The following is a 19,296-nucleotide window of genomic DNA, read 5'->3' as shown; positions in this document are numbered from 1 at the left end:
CTCCACCCCATCCCCATTAATTATTATATACATTTCGTCATCTTTACCATATATGGTAATTAGCTATTGGTAGTTAACAGGTGACAGTGAGATAAAGGCAATGAAAACAAAAGAGGGGAAATAGCTTGATTTACCCTGGACTCCCAATATTTACTTATTATTGCATTATCATTTCAATCCCCTCCATTTACTAACAACGTGTGAGACTGGTCAAGTATATTAATTTTGTAAGTTCATAGCATCCTCTCTAAATTAGATTCTCAATTTCCCATAAGTGATAATCAAACTGAACGCCAATGTTTTATATGGACAAATTTACTAAATCGATCAAACATATATAGTTCAATGCACAATCAACACAACTTCCTCTAACCTCAATTAACATTGGCTAAATCTGATCTATTTAATGTTATAGGATATCACACTTACCATGTATCGATGTAAGAGAAGTATTCTTCCATTTAGATGTGACAAATATTGACAATTATTCTAACAAGGAATTGTAATTCCCTTGACAGTACGGATTTATAAATACAATTTGCTACGGATAATTGGGTCCAATGGAGCATCGAACAGAGTCGCAACCTATTGTCCGTTGGTAAATATATTTAGTCAATATTATACGTTTAAAGTTTGCATTAGCTCTGAAGCATTTTTCATAAATACTAAATTACTATTTCACGGCAGGATGCGTTTATATTTTTTAAATATTTGCGATCTTTTGTCGTCATGGTGATCTGACCCCGACTATCATTACTGTTTTATTTCAACTTTATTTAAAAATCATAACCTGATTCTTTTCAAATAATTTGAAATTTGCCATTTTCCGTTGGCAATTATGAGTTTAACCCCTACCCCCAACCCCCCAACCTAAAGAAAAGAAGTTGCATAGAAATAAACTAGTTTGTTCTAATGCATAATTCATGGTTTGGTCAGAGCGTCAAAGGGTAATTACAGTGTCAGTGATGATACAATGTTCATTGAAACAATTTCTGATGCGAGGAGCTGAACAACATCAATGTCCACACTCCTGTGTTTGTTGTGTATTGAACATCACGTATGTAACCTCGATTTAAAAAAAAGAACGACAAGGTCAGAGTTCAAATATGAATGTTGAATAGACGTCATTGAAGGCTGTGTTTACAAAGTTAATAACACGGTTGGAAACAGATGTGTAACCATTGTTGTCCCATTCAGTTGCCATATTGTGATATTAGGTTTAGGATAAATGACCATTAACATTATAACGAATGTATTATGTGATTCAGTTTTAAATATTGAAGCTATTGTGTGATTTTGTGTATTTAAGACAGTGATTTGAAAAGGACGCCATACTACTACCCAAGGTGAGTCATTTTGAATGAGTTTGATTTTTATATTTGATCATATAATGTCATTTATTGCAACAATTCACGTTTTAAGGCTATGAAATTTGTTCTGAAATGAGTGTAAGTGCATAAGTTTTACAATTCACTTCTATGTCATATCAATATGGCGGTTTTTCACAAGGAAAGTGCGACCGATAAACACATGGTGTCCTTAATGTGTAAGGTCAGTGATACCATTTAATGATTATTTTTATTCAAATTTGAATGTATTGTCTACACAATACATTACTGATCGTCGGTGTACTTGTGTTCAGCGTAAAATTCAATTCAAAAGACATTTTATCCAATCCATCTTCTGCATGTACAGGCAGGTGATTAATAATTTAATTGTTTACAATAATGTCAACGTCTAAAGACTGTAGTTTTTGTTAGTTTGTGTTTGTTGCATTAACAAATTCACACTTTCAGAAGATTAAGCCCAGAGATCCATCAATAAAAATATTGAATTCATTTACATCAGAGAACATGTCATTCAAAGGGATTACAAAGAGTATAATTCCGAATTTTGAAAACTTAAATTATAACGTTGGAAAACATTACAATTCAAGTCATACAGTAAAGAATACCTTAAAGTCTTTGAAAATAAGACAGCATTGTCTACTCAGATAATGAATAATTTATAGATATATCCTTTTATGAGGGTAATTATTTCGTAATGACACAAATAATCCTAGACAGTATAAAAATTGATATCACGTTCTGATTAACAAAGAATGTGGTCATGATAATATTTTATACGTCTATTTTAAAGTGATACAAGCTGAGCTTATAGGCGTTTATTCTCAGACGAAAAAACCCACATAAAGCAACAATTTAACAATTCTTACTAAAAATTTAACATAGATACATGACTTCGATTGGCAAAAGTCGTCTTGTGCTGTTATTAGCACGATGGGTGGCATATAGGGATTTCATCAACATTTTATTAAACGATGCCATGGAATCACTAGTCCAATTATGTCTTGGTTCAGTCAATAGCAAGTAGAGGTTAAAGGACATGAGCTGAGTCTATACGTTTTGGGGCGAGATTTATGCTGCGTACATATTTAAAAGTCACTCATAGTATTTTACTTACTGAAGCATACATAACTGTCACTATTTACAACAGGCTCAACTCAAAATGAATAAATATATATCAACGATCTGATGACGTAATATTCATACGTATCAAAAAATGTCGAGGAATCCATACTAGGTATTCAAACGTTCTAACAAAATTAAAAGGCATATAAGGCATGCACAGACATTAATATTAATATTCTATGAGTATAGAATACTTTTATGTAAGTATGTTTACTTGCGTAAAAGGTTTCTAACCTCAGCTTGTTCCACATTAACTATGCTTTAGTTAGTAGAATATACAGCAGGTATTTTTTAATATACAAATACTACACACCCGATGAACTCATCAATTATCCATGGACCTAATAGTATGTGAAACGTTTGCAACAGAGTGAATAATCTTTACAGATGACCTAAAGTTCGTAAAATTGTGACAAATTTGCGACATTAAATTGCAGAGCTAACTGATAACGTTTAATTTATGGTAGACCTAGATTGATAACGTTTAATTTATAATAATGATGGTAGAGTTAGTCAGTTTTATCATGTATGTCAGATATCCTGATGTAGATTATCAAATCTACTGTCCAAGTGTTCATCAAATGTCCGTTATCATAATGAGAACATTAATATTGCCATTTGAATGACAAAAGACCCTTTATTATATTAATGGTTCATTTACAATTTTCGACAAGTGTATTTATAGAATGTGTTACGCTAATTATTGTTATTAATTATGATAAATATAACATAGGCTGAGATGTGCGTTGGGAGGAGCGCACTCTAGTTACAGACATTATAAATTTATATACTAAGTTATTGACGTTTTACAAATAGATTGTTATGTACTAAATAAAATGTATATTTCTGGTAAAAATGTGTACATTTCTACTGGTATTTTTCGTTTCTAATTACACCTACATATAAAGTACGACCAGTGTACATACATAGTACGCTATTCTATTAGTAACAATGACCTGATTCCTGTATATATATATTAGGTATAGATAGTGTGTACAAATGCCATTTGTGACCTGCTGCAGGCTAGTAAATGCAAATGCCCTGCAAAAGATATTTACATATAGAGCAATGACTGAGAACAATAGAAGATGAATGGAAACAACTGGGTACTTTCAGTCGCTAGTACAAACTAGACATAATGCTTACAGTAATATAAGATACTTGCTAATCTTATAATCTTGTGATTATTTTCATAATCGATGTGCCGAGATGTCACGAACGCATGCAAATGTTATCGTTTTTAATTTGTTTTCCGACACAAACAAGACTAATCTCTCCCACCGACTCCATAAATTTTATAATCCAACCCTCTTCTCTTGACGTATGACGTCACTCTGTTCCATTCCGAGCTATAGGGCGGGTCAACTACACTTGTAAAATTAATTCCACTTAAAGAGACACATCGTTTTAATTTGTAGCTGAAATTTTTGTATGCAGGGTAGCACTGTGACTATGTGCTCGTTTTCCGTCTATTAACAGAGGCTAATGGTTGGCTAAAGAATTTAACCTTATTGGGTATATACCTTTCAATGACACGGCTTTACATATATAGAAATAACATCTACGGGACAGCACAACAATGTGGATTGGCGTTGCTCTTGTGACTGCGTTTACTCAACTCCTGATAAAAGGTAAGTAACAGTGTATTATCACTCTTAAATATGCACTTTTACAATGTACCTGTACCCCTGACATGTTTCAGTTCTAGAGTATTAAGGAACACAGACTGTGGCTATTAATTATTGACCGTTATATAAATGAAACGTGTCATTTTTAAAGTGCTTGCATTATTCCTTTTTATTCTACAACTCTATTGATTTTATTCATCCATTAATGGAAACCCTTTCAAATTGTCAGATCGCAGAGGTACAACAGTAAAACCCTCATAGCCTAGATACAAACTCCTCACATGACGAGTTCAAATTGTCACGATGACGAAGATTAATATGGTAATGTGGACTTAGATCATCAGTAAATATTCACATAAACCTGGATTAAAATCAAGATGTTGTTGTTATTTATCATTTTATCTATCTATCTAGCCGTATTGATAAACCTGTTAGCAATTTGCACAATTCTATACTTTCTAACATCTAACTAAGTCTAGCATCTAACTAAGAGACAGACAGACAGATAGAGAGACAGACAGACAGACAGACAGACAGACAGAGAGACAGACAGACAGACAGAGTGGACAGAGACATAGATAGATTGGATTGAATGTTAAGCTATCACTTTGGATTTCATCACAACATTACGCATGCTGTCAAACAAAACGCTTATCACATTTTCCTTTAAAAATGTTACCAGGCAATATGACATAGCAAGTTGATTGTATTGATTAAGTAACAATGTCGTCTTTGGTGATAGTCACGGCTGTTAATAGGAATATTAACCATGTTTTATCAACATCTTCTATGGGAATGCGTCAATTCGTCAAAATTAAAAATACCAATATATACGGAGATCATTGCTAAAGTTGCATTCAATAAAGTTTTTCAGTGTTCATCAAATATACCGCAATATTTGGATTTAATCACTTTGAAGGTGAGGGAATCAACTTGAATAAATAAACTTTAATTCAATTTCGAACCGCCTGAACTATGACTTATAAATATCCAACGAATAATTACATTATGGAATAAACGAGCAGAAACGTCTTCTCTTTTTTTCGGCTATATTTGTGTGATAACTAATCAAACACGCCTGTACTCAACCTCACCTAAGCACTCTATCACTGTCGGAACACTGTCCAATTGATTAATATACTTACTCATTAAACTGTGTCAGTCCTTGGAGAAACAATTACTAATTTTTAGTATGGAAATTAAGGAGGCTAAATAAGAGCGTTAAGTTATCATATCGGCTGCAACTCTGTTATTTCGACATTAATCGAATTGAGGGATTGATCTCTGTGTTACTACTCTGGTACTGCTATACATTTCTATATATAGGGAAATTGATTGCTTAGCGACAAATACCCAGAGGAGTTGAACAAGTATCAACCAAATGACTCCAGATGCATCATTCTATTGAATAACAACACTACCAGAATATTTTAAACTTATAGAAGACCTTCAAAGTAAAAGTCGAAATTTGAAATAATGAAAAATAAACATGTGTTTATTTAGGTAAGGAACTGTTATTGCAAATTCTAACCCGTACACCTCAATAAATTAAACCATTTTCTCAAGTTATTATCCCTCATGCAATAACTATAATTCTTCCAGGTAAATAAGGAAATTTGACCGGATAATATCTGTTTGACTAAGTTTATTCGCTCACAAACAACAAAGTATTATTTGAATATATAATTAACTCTTAAATATGGAACAGTTATCTTCTATTCACATGATAAAGGCAATAAACTTGACAAACAAAATTGACACACACAATTGGAAGGTATATTATGTTTTGCAATCTCCTACAAAACTGTACTAGTCTTATGGTAAGCTATATACTGTTCTCTGTGCAATCTAGGATATTTAATTGTGTTGTAATATAGAACATGTAGAACGCTTGCAATGACAAGTGCTAGTATTGTATGGTATCTATATTTATGGCCAACTTGGGGAATTATGTTGATAAAGAGTACATAGCCAAGCAACTCCTGGGTGAATACTCCATTTCAATAATGCACTCACAGCGAGACTGTCTTGTCACAAATCTGAATTATGTGTACAAAGTAAATCAATATCTGATCAACATCTTAAGCTGCCATAGACGTATACACATACACATTATGTTGATAAAGAGTACATAGCCAAGCAACTCCTGAGTGAATACTTCATTTCAATAATGCACTCACAGCGAGACTGTCTTGTCACAAATCTGAATTATGTGTACAAAGTAAATCAATATCTGATCAACATCTTAAGCTGCCATAGACGTATACACATACACATTATGTTGATAAAGAGTACATAGCCAAGCAACTCCTGGGTGAATACTTCATTTCAATAATGCACTCACAGCGAGACTGTCTTGTCACAAATCTGAATTATGTGTACAAAGTAAATCAATATCTGATCAACATCTTAAGCTGCCATAGCGTATACACATACACATTACAAACGATCCCAAGTTTCTACATAAATATAATTTCACTGATGTCGTATTGTGTATACTCTGTAGACAAACGAGTTTTTTGACAGCCCTTTTTCATTCACTGTATCTTACAATGCATGTTTTGGAATTAAGTGGTGGCTTTACATGGACTGAGGTCGATACTAACATTAGGAGAACGTCATATATGAAATTACATTATTTTTAAACAATTTTTATTATTAAAAAAATCAACACTCAAACTAGAATTAACAGCTCTTTGTGGTGTATATTCTCTGACAAGTCACGCTTTTCTTGAAATCTTAGAATTAGTGACAGTCAAGATTGTATTAATAGATGCCGTGCTACAGATATACATGCACTGCATTAGTAATGTTCATCTAACAGATATACATGTTCATCTAACAGATATTATTATGTCACTTGCTACAACATGATTAAATTCGTACTATTGTATTGGTGCTTAATTTTGGCTGGATTTTACTTTCATTGATTGTTCAAATGAAATTGATTAGACAAAAGAAAGATTTACTGCTCCATAAAAGTATTGGTGAAACTTACTTTTAGTAAATATACGAAACTGTGACCATCATATCTATGACGTAATACGAAACAGTGACATCATACCTATGACGTAATACGAAACTGTGACTATCATACCTATGACGTAATACGAAACAGTGACATCATACCTTTGACGGATGTAACTGTCAAAAGAAATCCAATTTCTCTAAAAACGGATGTCGTAGGAACGGCTTGAAATATCGGAAAGAAAGTTTTAGCGCCCACAAAATAAAGGACTGTAAATAAATCGGACTTTTTAAAATTAGACACATACATACTCCGAACTTAAAACACCTTGACGATCGACAATATGAGTAGACCACCCCTTTAAAATATAATGGTATGGCCCGTATGGTATACATATCTCTGATAGACGTTCACAACATATCGTTGACATTCAAGTTCAGCTGTATTGACGGAATGTTAAAACACACACCTTGTGTGTACATTCAAACTAAATATATTTGATACAATGATTTACTACATAATTCACCATGATGCTATAACTATACGATTGCACTGACAGCAGATAGAATTGTTTTATGAGATACAATAAGTACATTTTGTAGTTATAGCCCCTCATACAGTGTGGTAGTTTGAAGGACACGGAGGAAATGATGGATGACTAATAGGTATTTGTTTTGATTCATTATCATTGCATCATTCCGTGTCATCATAGTGTACTGTGTCGATGACAATAATGTATCGTTATCTTTGGAAGATTAAAATAACACAAGTTGAATGTATAAGTGTGTGAATCTACTTTCATAAACCTATTCTAGTATAACCAATGTCAATCTGATTAAAATCCGATGTAGATGTCGGCTAATCGTTCATTGCTATTTTAGTACGTAGAGGAGGCGATCAGGCTAAACAATGTAAACATGTACCAAGAAGGTCAATTCAGGCAAAATAACGAAGGTAAAATAGCAATGAACGATTAGCCGACGTCTACATCGGATTTTAATCAGATTGAACCAATGTATAAGTGTGTGAATCTACTTTCATAAACCTATTCTAGTATAACCAATAATGTTCATCAGCTTGATAGACCAAAGGATGCATGGTTAGCTGTGACAATGGAATATGTCATTCTGATGAGGATCGTCGACCAAGACAGATCGAAAGTTCAATGCTAAAAAAACCGTTGAACTGCTTGTGCGTTAAAACCCGTGTAAATCATTCCAGTATAATATTGCTTTCGGTAAATACCCCTGATGACATTAAAATCTTCTTATGTAGTTAGTACATTTAATGGCATGATAGCAACAAACAAACAAACAAACATACATACATACATACATGCATACATACATACATACATACATACATACATACATACATACATACATACATAAATACATACATACATACATACATACATACATACATACATACATACATACAAATAAATAAATAAATAAATAAATAAATAAATAAATAAATAAATATAAACAAACTAACTAACAAATAAACATTCTTTAGAGAGACACGCTCTGCAACTGTATTTTGTTGTTGTTGATATTATTTTACATTGCGATATACTAAAAATAACAAGTTGAACCATATGTGCAGCAACTGATACTGTAATCATCAGAAACTCATACATATTTATACACTGCATATAAATATGACTTATGACATTGATTTCAAATGTCAATATATTAAAATAATATCACATTCTCTGGTATAAAGCCTCATATTTAACCACTGCGTCGCTTTAGATTTGTTTCTAAAAGTGTTTTATTTTGTGTTTCATAGCAGTCATTTATAACAGATGGCAGAGCTGCAATTGGAAGGTTTTTTGAAAACTGTTCTGTTAGATGTTACAATGACTTATTCATAATATTGTACACCCTGCACAGTATTGAATCACCTGTGGGTAAATGTGTATGCGTAGCTGTACACATAGTATGGTGCAATATATCAAATCAGCTTGATTTTTGGGTCCGCACACAAAAATCAGAGCCCTCAATGAATCATGAATTCAGCTTATTACTCTTAGTACTACTTATAGACAAAACAGACCAATTGACATATATGGTGTCTAAATATTGGCATTTTAACGACTTTTTCAGTGAATATTGTTGATTGTCTAATCGAAAAAATAAATACCCCAGTTACAGCTAATGCAGCTTGAAATCGTCTTGGTATGTTTAGAGGTTCATGATCTGTAAATATTTGTTTATTTGTACTGTTTAGAGTGCACTATGTATCACATTTGTGCATTTTGTTGTTGACAATGACACGTCCATTACAGACTGGCATTTTAATGTCTCTGTATCAGCTGAGTTAGTGATGTATAATAAAGTACTAATCAATTAACGTAGATGTATATTCCCTTAGCACTTGATGGTAATCAATTAAGTTATTTAGTCTGTAATCAAAGGTAGTTTATCACTTTTCTTATAGATTGTCATGGTATTCATTTGAGGCCTGCTGAAAGGACATTACACGACGATCTATTTTCAAATTACGATAAACATCTCCGTCCTGTTGGAAACTACACAGACGTTGTTGAGGTTAAAATCAACCTATCTCTCACTCAGATTCTAGACGTGGTGAGTAGTAACCTGGCCTTCAATAAAATAATACACGTTCTCTCGCCCCAAATATGTCATGTTAAATAATATTATAGAAATAATAATTTTGATAATAATAATCAAGTTTATTTGCATATAATCCTCCCTACCTGGAGTACTTTGTTATGCTGAGTTCAAAAAGTAGTCGTTTGAGGAAGATCCGTTGCCATGGTAAATCACGATATTATGTGGATTATTTTCCAAAATTTGACATAAAATGTAAACAAAATAAATTGGCAAAATCTTTCCTAATTTTTAACATATATGAGTCGATGCTATCCGTTGGAGCATAAATTATGCACAAAAAGATATAAGTGTGTACATCGATGAGCGTTTGTTTGATGTGATAATCTTCAAGAAGATAAGAGATAAAGCAATTGTCGCTGTAACTGGTCCCCTGGTAATTATAAGATTAGGGTTGTTTTATTTAGATAAGATGTTTTTATTTAGTCAATAGAGAGATAATTATATACAGCTGAAAGTTGTATGTTTCATTTCACCCAAAAATTAATCATTCAACCAAATAATCAACCAATCTATCGATCAATCAATTGATGACATTCTCGCTGTCCCCTGTGCGCTATCCTACCAGGTCCCTAAATATACAGCTGGGTTGACTGAGGCACAGTCGTGGTTCAAATCTTGCCCCGTATAGACTTTAGCCATTCTGAAACAAATGGCAGCGACGGGCGGGGGCTCAAACCTGCAACCTGTATACAGTATTTCAAACCGGCCATGCAGGCACGCTAACCATTCGACCACCATAACTCCATTTAAACCCATTGAATTGTCACACACACACACCAATTATTATACCGATAAATTATTCAATCAGTACTGGGATTTAATTTTCTCTTTTTTGCAATTTACTGAGTCAGAGTTACAAACATGGATTTGATATATATTGTTTAACGTTCTTTTTCCAAGTAGGAAAACATAGTAAAGTTATTTTATGAATAAACAAAATCTAAAATAAATACTTATACCCATTTGTCATTCATATGGTTACTTTTTAACCAAACATCCTGTTCTTGCATAACCGACTAAATCATTGAAGATAAATACATTTATTCGAATATGCAGAAACTAGACATAGTTTGAATTTGAGTGAAAGTCAGTTCAGGTCACATCCATCCGTTCATAGAAGTTTGTAAATAATTGCTTGTGTGCTATGACGTCATTATTTTATTTCAGGATGAAAAGAATCAAATTATGACGACAAGTTGTTGGGTTCAACAGGTAAGTTCAAATGCTGACGTCATCATCCACCTTCTGTCGTTTATGACTCGCCGAAACATGTTTTTTTTTTCGAATTGTCTTCAATTTTGAGAATTGGATTCTTGTATGTAAAGAATGTAGAATTTTCAATCGTAACATAATTTTGAAATAAATTTGTAGTTTTAGCCGAAAGCTTCAGTACAGTGTTTCATCAAAAGACAAACTCCCTAAAATGAATTAAAGTAAATAATAATATGTACCATTTACTGCAAACAGACATTTTGTCGTCGGTACATTGTCATAACAACACGCAATTTCTCTTTTTGTCTGATGTATGTCATTATTTGAAATAAAGTGTTGTTTTGAAAACGTTAAAGAAACACGGGTACAACATATATACGTATTATATAAATATAACTATGTTTCTCAAGATATTGTCCAACCTGATGAAACTATTCACGCATATACGTACATATACAAATATACACATTCTTTGTAGTGAATTGAAACTATGCTACTTGACTGGTTTTTGATGGTACGTACTAGCAGTGTTCAACAATGAAGAGTAAATATAGCATTGTGAGGCATAGGCGAGTAGAATACAAAGGACAGTTCATGGAAATGATATTTCACAAACAGAGTCAATGAATAGATAAACAACGCATTTACAAATGTTGATCACTGAGAGCATTAATTCTGACATAATGCCCAACCATAGTTACCACATAATTATTCATCTAATCATTCATCAGAACTTCATCCTGTGTTTTATTAGAATTTATGATTTTAGTCTAAAGAACGACATCGAGCAATAACACAATTGTTTTTCATTATGGAAATACAGCAAAAATAGATTGAATGATTCAGATCAGTAACGTGTGCATTGTACAGAAACTGTCCAACCACGATTTTGATGTCTGCGTCCAATTGTCTAACCTATCAGTGAAGTCGACAAACATATACTGGTGCGAAAAAAACATCACCACAGTGACTGTCAGACAATCTTTTGAGGTTATGTTGTTTGTTTGTTTGTTTGTTTGTTTGTTTGTTCGTTCGTTTGAAAAGTAATGACGTCATCACGACATTTCCTGACGGTCGAATATACACAGTATATGGCAGCCATCTTGGTTTCTAACTAGGGTTTATTGATATCATTTTGTCCTCAATTTAAAGTTTTTGCAGGATGACATCAAATCAACTGAAAATGGGTTGGAGTCTTCTTGAATTAAGTCACATGGTTTTTACCCCAATAATTTGTTCCCTTGATAGTAAAGTTGTAGTATTCACAATGGAGGTTGTTTTTTTACCTAAATTGGAGCTTTACGATATAATTATTGTTACCATACAAGTAAAAGAAGGTATGAATTAGAAAGCGGTAAAGCAAGGGAAGAATCATTCATTTCCCCCTTTTTTTCTGCAGATATGTATCTACGATTGCATTTTGGAGGATAATATATTAATTTTGTTTTGTCAAGCAATATTGCATTTTCAAGAAACCCATGCCTGTAAGAAAGAATGAGACATTTTTTACCACCATAACTCTCCAGATTGCCAATTATATAGAGTTGTAAGATTAGATATATTTAAATGATTTAACCGACATTTCATTTCTATTAACATGGACATTTGAAGTCCAAGTATGCTTTTAACGATCATGGCCAACTGAAGTCCAAGTATGCTTTTAAAGATCATGTTAGATTAGGATTAAAATTTTGGTGACAGGAATAGTTGTTTTACGAAGCTAGAGAAAAAAAGTTGGTCCTGAACAAAAGAATGATCCATATCGAATCATTAATGTTCCACTGACTTAGGGATGAATCTTGGGCCGCCAATCTTTCTATCTTTCTATTTTTTCATAGGATACCCTCATTAACATTAAGTTATATCTGTTTCAGGCATGGCAGGACTACCAACTAATGTGGGATCCCGCTGATTATTTTAATATTTCTTATGTGATAGTGCCTTACGACTGGGTTTGGAGACCAGATGTAGTTGTAGACAACAGGTAGGTCATCACATGGTAGTCACGTGATATCATAGAGCCTTACGACTGGGTTTGGAGACCAGATATAGTTGTAGATAACAGGTAGGTCATCACATGGTAGTCACGTGATATCATAGAGCCTTACGACTAGGTTTGGAGACCAGATATAGTTGTAGATAACAGGTAGGTCATCACATGGTAGTCACGTGATATAGAGCCTTACGACTGGGTTTGGAGACCAGATATAGTTGTAGATAACAGGTAGGTCATCACATGGTAGTCACGTGATATAGAGCCTTACGACTGGGTTTGGAGACCAGATATAGTTGTAGATAACAGGAAGGTCATCACATGGTAGTCACGTGATATCATAGATCCTTACGACTGGGTTTGGAGACCAGATATAGTTGTAGATAACAGGTAGGTCATCACATGGTAGTCACGTGATATCATAGATCCTTACGACTGGTTGTAGATAACACGTGATATCATTGTCGTTTGGCAGTACAACACTGTAATTACAGTATACTTTGATATACCATGGAGGTATATGGTCTCCCCTTATATCTCTATGGATGGATATACCAAGTTACCAACTATATATCGTTATAAACTTGGAGATACTCTCATTTGGATTAGTGGAGTAAGTTAAAGCCGGATGAGACTAGATGTCTCTATTTACCCGGTGTACCATTTGGAATTTATTTTCACGATAGTGATTTTCCGTTAAAATAAAGTCCCCCCCCTTGAAAATACTGTTTACTCATAGTAACTAAGCATACCTTCCGAAATAAGTGAAAATTAGGTCCAGGGAGAACAGCCAATTTATTTTTTCAGTTAAAATTGAATAGTATTTGACAAGTAATAATATTTCTAATTTGAATATTATGTGTAACTTTAAGCATTGCAAGTCACACATTTCTATGTTTACATGCCTAAATGTTCACATTTTAATTCAATTTCTATTTTTCAGTGCCAATGGCAAATACCAAATTCCGCCATCGCAGTACCTGACAGTGGAATTTGATGGGTGGGTATATTATACACCACCTGCTATTATAGTTACTCCATGTACTATGGATATTGAGTATTTTCCCTCGGACGTTCAGCATTGTGAGATAACATTTGGACCCTGGGAGTACACCGATGAACAAGTTATTCTACTGGCTGGTAACCATAAAATCAACAAGGAGAAGTACACAAACAATACAGAATGGGATTTTATTTATTCTAATGTATTTATGGATCAAGAAAGTTCGGAATGTTGTCCTGGTGAAATTTATAGTCTTCTCCGATGTGAAGTCACAATCAAAAGGCGCCCTCTATACTACACGGTTAACATCATTGTTCCTTGCTGTATGATGTCGGCTTTAACTTTACTTGTTTTCTGCTTGCCGCCAGATTCTGGGGAGAAAATATCATTCAGTATGTCATTGTTGATTGCGTCATCTGTGTTTAATCTAATGGTGGCAGACATCATGCCGGCTACCTCGGACACCGTACCGATGTTGATCCGTTATCTTCTTTTCAATACATCCCTTGTAGCTTTATCTATTCTTGTCAGTGTTGTTGTTCTACGATTGCACCATCGACCACCTTACAATAGACGCCTGAGTGGCTGGAAAAGAAAGTTTTTCCTCAAAATTTTACCTAAAATATTGTATATGAAAGAAAGAAAAATTCTCGAGCACGAACCACTACCTGAGAGTGCATTCGACGAGGACTCACCGAAGGAAAACGGTACTCATTGCAATTTTACGTATGCCAAAGATGGGGATATTATTCTACAGAAAAGGAAACATCTTTATAGAAAGAGGACTGAATCAGACGGATATATAGGCCGATCTCGGTCGTATTCATCAAATTTGAACAGCAGCCAAGTTGGACTTTCAGAAACTACTAAACATATGCAAGAGTTATCAAAGAGTTTCCGATATTTTATAAAGAAACTTGCCAGAGAACGGTTTGAAAAAAATGTAAGTATTCATTACAGTGTTTGTTTGTTTGTTTGTTTGTTTTACATTTTACAAAACAGTTTTAAATACTTTTAGGATCACGTTTTACAGACTCGAAACGAGGTTTATATAATTCCAAAGTTTTGTCTTTTGAAATTTACATTTTGTCTTTGTTCAGCTGGCTACATTGTGAAAACCAAAGTTATTATCTATTTATCACGAAATAGCATCATTTTTCTGCACCTTGACAATTTGTGTTGTTTTAATGCTTTCAGTGACTAGACGATATAAGAGGCCTTGAAACTAGACTAAAACTAACTGTAACCATTAAATGCTTAGTCTGTCATATAATAGAGTTTGCAACAGCTGAAGGCCTTTGATGACATAAACGTGTAATACAACTATACTGTCATAAATGATCTCATTCTTGCCCGAACAACTCAGCAGATATCGTCTTGTTAACAGTCTGAGTAGTCTCGCTCAACTCAACAGGCATCCTCCTGGTAATTATAACATATAGCAACTTGAAGACAGCAAAACAAAAACGAATATGTGATAGACAATGAATACATGCCGTATACAATACTGTACATTTGGTATTATAATGTTCATACCACCTGTTGTGTGACCTTTGACATCCAGACTATCAATATTGAGTGCATTAACTATTTACGTAGGATTATTTGCTATGAATTATTGTATTTAATGGATGTAATCGAGTAATGACGTTCTATATCAAATAACGCTGTGTCCGGGACTTTAACAAAGGCATAATGCGACCTAAATTTGTATCCGGTATTATAACGTTATTTGATATGATATGATATGATATGATATATATTTTATTACCCGATCAAAAATAAGTACAATACAAACGTTCGGATAACAGGAGTCAGAAAATAGCTATGCTAATCGTGTCTGACTCCTGTCCAAAGTAAATAATGGTACAAGTTTAGAGTGCAAATAAATATACAAAAAGTAGCTCTACCCTTAACCCTCTCCCCTCACCACCCCCCTATATATACGAGTGTCACAATGAAAAGAAGTCATATATTACATTAGAACTATACAATGTTATATTACATACTCTTTTAGTAAATCTTTACATAGTGATGACTTGAATCGCTGCCTTCGTGGTTCATTTCTTGTGCTGTGTTGTATTGAATTCCATGTAACTGCACCTGTGTATGTCATTGACTGTTTATTGTGTGGAACGGAACCGTAATATGTGAATCATTTATCATTATCATTAACAAATGTATCACTAGATTCATATGGAATTGGGCCAGGTGTGATGATCTGTCAGCAATGCCCCTTCAGAGAACCATAGACAGTGGAGTTCCCCCTCCACTGTCTCTTATAGAACTGAGTGAAACAAAAAACATGAACATCTATAAAGGATGTTGTCTTATGTGTCCGGGACTTTAACGAAAGCATAATACGAGCTAAAGTTTTGTATAGGGTATAGCACTATTGTGAATAGAACTATACTGTAAGTTCTAAATGAAGATAGAGTTCTTTTTGGTGCGAGTGTCTTTTAGATCTTTCCTCGCCTATTTTACCTTTTATAAGAACTTGTGTGACGTTCTACTCCGTAAAATTTAGTCAGGTGATGACCTACTATATCTTGCCTTGATATCCTATGAGGAAGAATAATTATAGATTCGAAACGTACGTCAGGATTTAATTCAATTATCAGGACTGTCATTACGTTTGCACTCCGACGGTTCGTATATATATATATATATATATATATATATATATATATATATATATATATATATATATATATATATATATATATATATATATATATATATATATATATATATATATATATATATATATGGGTGAGTGTGTGTGTGTGTGTGTGTGTGTGTGTGTATGTGTGTGTGTGTGTGTGTGTGTGTGTGTGTGTGCGCACGCACTGGTGTAACGTTATCATAACTGTGACTTTCCATAAATGATTTTTGTACTATAAGCTTGAAGTCTTGGTTTTACCCATGCGATGCGATGTACACTTTAAAAAAAGTAATTTAGTTGGGTTCATCCACCGAAAAGTTGTATAATTAGCTGAAATTGTTGGTATCCACGACAATACTAGTACTGTATTATTTTTGTTAATTTTGACGCTTGACTTTACAAATACAGATGTTTTACTTTCAGCATACGTACTTATATAATTCTATCTTTTTCCCTCTTCAGTTTATAGAGGAATGGAAGTACTTCGCCACAGTGGTTGATAGAATATTCGTGTGGTTAGCTTTGATAGCATTTGTTGTTGCAGCTTCCACCTTCTTGACTCAAACAGACCCACACTTAAACATGTGATCTGCAGATGCCGCGGGACTCATCGTGAGGCTGTTAAAAATTTAAATAGACAAATACCCACCTATATGGAATGTCAGAGTTATTGTGACAAACGTTGATGTCCGATAATGATAAAGTTCTACTCATTTTGAACCTTTTTCAATGACAACAAAATACAATGCATTCTACTACAAGTATTACTATGTCAAGAACAAGGGTGCGTAGACTGTTATATTATTGGAGAAGGTTTTCATCGTTATTTAGTAGCTTACAACGTTGGTGGCGCTAGTCAAGTCACTAAGAATTACTATGGTAAGTTGTTTGGGGTTGACGGCACCGTATACAGTTCCTGAAGTTCAAGTTATTACTGACCGGGAATCTGTGTGTCAAAGATGAACAAATATAACACTATTGTGCATATGTGCATCCGTCTACAGAAAACATGGTCATAAAAAATGGAAGAATGTGTGGTGTACTATATACACGAATCTTGAAGTGTCAAAACTGTTTATTATCCTGTATGGTATTTTGGGTAATTGTTAGTACAAAATATTACAAATACGGGCTTTACTCACCCAAAGTAAATAAACGAGATGACGGGTGCGTAAACATTTACAAAAAAAGTCATTTCTCCAAAGAATATTGACTGTTTAAATACCTCATAGTACAGGATAAATTTGATAAAGTTCACTTACAAATCAGATTATTTGGATCATTAGGTTATCAAACCATTGAACTTTGAACTTTGACATTGATATTTGACCTACAGCGATCCTGAAGTCCAGATTAGCACAAACCGAATGTTTTATTACGCTTATTTCGCATTCCCTTGATTTTACCACATATTTTCAAATAAAACAGAAAGTAGATCTAATAAAATAATCAATGTATTTAAAGAAAAGTGATGAAATCTCTGACATAAATATTAACTAGCACACAATCCAAACACGAAAATACTTCCTTTGGAAATGTGTAGATTTATTTTCAAACCCGTGATTTTAGATGAATTTATAAGTCTAAGGGAGAAAAAGATGAGAAAGGTGTACAATACCGGGGTCGTCCTTATCATGAGAAGAGTGTCCTAACGACATATCTTTCACTCTAGAATCTATACCAAGGTGTCTTTGTATGTATTATTTATTCGCTATAGAGAAGTACTTAAGCTTGTTGACAAATGAAGTAAAATAATCCGTGACATGATATACTGCGTCGATCCCATTGACTACTATGAAATGACGTCACAATAGTCGAAAGGGTGGGCGCAATATATCACGAAGTAATGGAACTGCCAACATTCAATATATACCCGTGACAAAAAAAATTGTTTTGGTGAAGTGGGTATCACATGGAATCGTTAGTCATTAGGCCTAAACAAACAAAAATAGTTTGGTTCCGGTTACCTGACCCCCATCTAGTTTTTCACGCCGATCCTAAACTTTTTTTTACGTACATGTATTCGAGGAAAAAATGATAAAATCGCGAAAATTGTGAAGTCCCGCAAGAAATCGTGGATGAAGAAACTGACATCAACTTTAAAAAGACAATATTATACAACTGTTCTGGCAATCTCTACTGGCTGTACGTACATCTGATGGGAAGAAACCAATGACACAGAGACCAAATGGAAAACAACGGAAAACATAACCATTTAAACTAGACACTCACATATGAAAAATATGCAATGCATATATAAAAAATAAAAAATAAACTTACCCCACCTATTCTAAAATTGAGGCGTAATCGGAACCACACAATTTTTTTGTTAGACCTTATGACGTATTTAAGACTTTGTTCTTTATACAATAAAAACCTTAAAACTACTTAATACTTTGCATTAAAATGGCCAAGATGTGACATTTCCTTACTATAACTACGTAAGTAATGTAAGAAGTATTTTCGTAGACGGCAAAATGATTAGTCGGTGTGCTTTCGATGTCTAACAACTTTATTTTAACTCTTATCGCCATGCAATGACAGTGTTACCACTTTCTTCTACTTTGTTTATTTCTCTCTCTCTCTCTCTCTCTATCTATCTATCTATCTATCTATCTATCTATCTATCTATCTATCTATCTATCTATCTATCTATCTATCTATCTATCTATCTATCCATCCATCCATCCATCCATCCATCCATCCATCCATCC

At 33.7% G+C, this 19,296-nt stretch overlaps 1 protein-coding gene across 2 annotated transcripts; it reads left to right on the top strand.

Annotated features, from left to right (window-relative positions):
• The first annotated feature begins 561 nt into the window (after positions 1-561).
• Positions 562-18,007, top strand: LOC144437793 (neuronal acetylcholine receptor subunit alpha-6-like). 2 transcript variants are annotated; one of them, XM_078126815.1, is made up of 8 exons: positions 562-598; positions 1,310-1,346; positions 3,951-4,102; positions 9,513-9,661; positions 10,877-10,921; positions 12,796-12,905; positions 13,858-14,860; positions 17,045-18,007. In XM_078126815.1, exons 3-8 carry the CDS (start codon positions 4,051-4,053, stop codon positions 17,168-17,170), a joined length of 1,485 nt encoding a protein of 494 aa, XP_077982941.1. In that variant the 5' UTR covers positions 562-598; positions 1,310-1,346; positions 3,951-4,050; the 3' UTR covers positions 17,171-18,007. The 2 variants fall into 2 exon arrangements, with proteins under 2 accessions (XP_077982941.1, XP_077982943.1); XM_078126817.1 differs by lacking the exons at positions 562-598; positions 1,310-1,346 and having other exon boundaries at positions 3,900-4,102.
• Positions 18,008-19,296: the final 1,289 nt, after the last annotated feature.

Source organism: Glandiceps talaboti, chromosome 7 (genome assembly GCF_964340395.1).
Source record: "Glandiceps talaboti chromosome 7, keGlaTala1.1, whole genome shotgun sequence".
In the NCBI taxonomy this organism is placed as follows: domain Eukaryota; kingdom Metazoa; phylum Hemichordata; class Enteropneusta; family Spengelidae; genus Glandiceps; species Glandiceps talaboti.
Note: the sequence above shows the minus strand (reverse complement) of the source record. Positions and strands in the feature narration are given on the sequence as shown.

Bases quoted from the DNA above. Each gene is read 5' to 3' on its own strand.
- LOC144437793 (XM_078126815.1), top strand. From the start codon at position 4,051: ATGTGGATTGGCGTTGCTCTTGTGACTGCGTTTACTCAACTCCTGATA. The intron at 4,103-9,512 runs GTAAGTAACAGT...CTTTTCTTATAG, and splicing joins TACTCAACTCCTGATAAAAG to ATTGTCATGGTATTCATTTG. The intron at 14,861-17,044 runs GTAAGTATTCAT...TTCCCTCTTCAG, and splicing joins GAGAACGGTTTGAAAAAAAT to TTTATAGAGGAATGGAAGTA.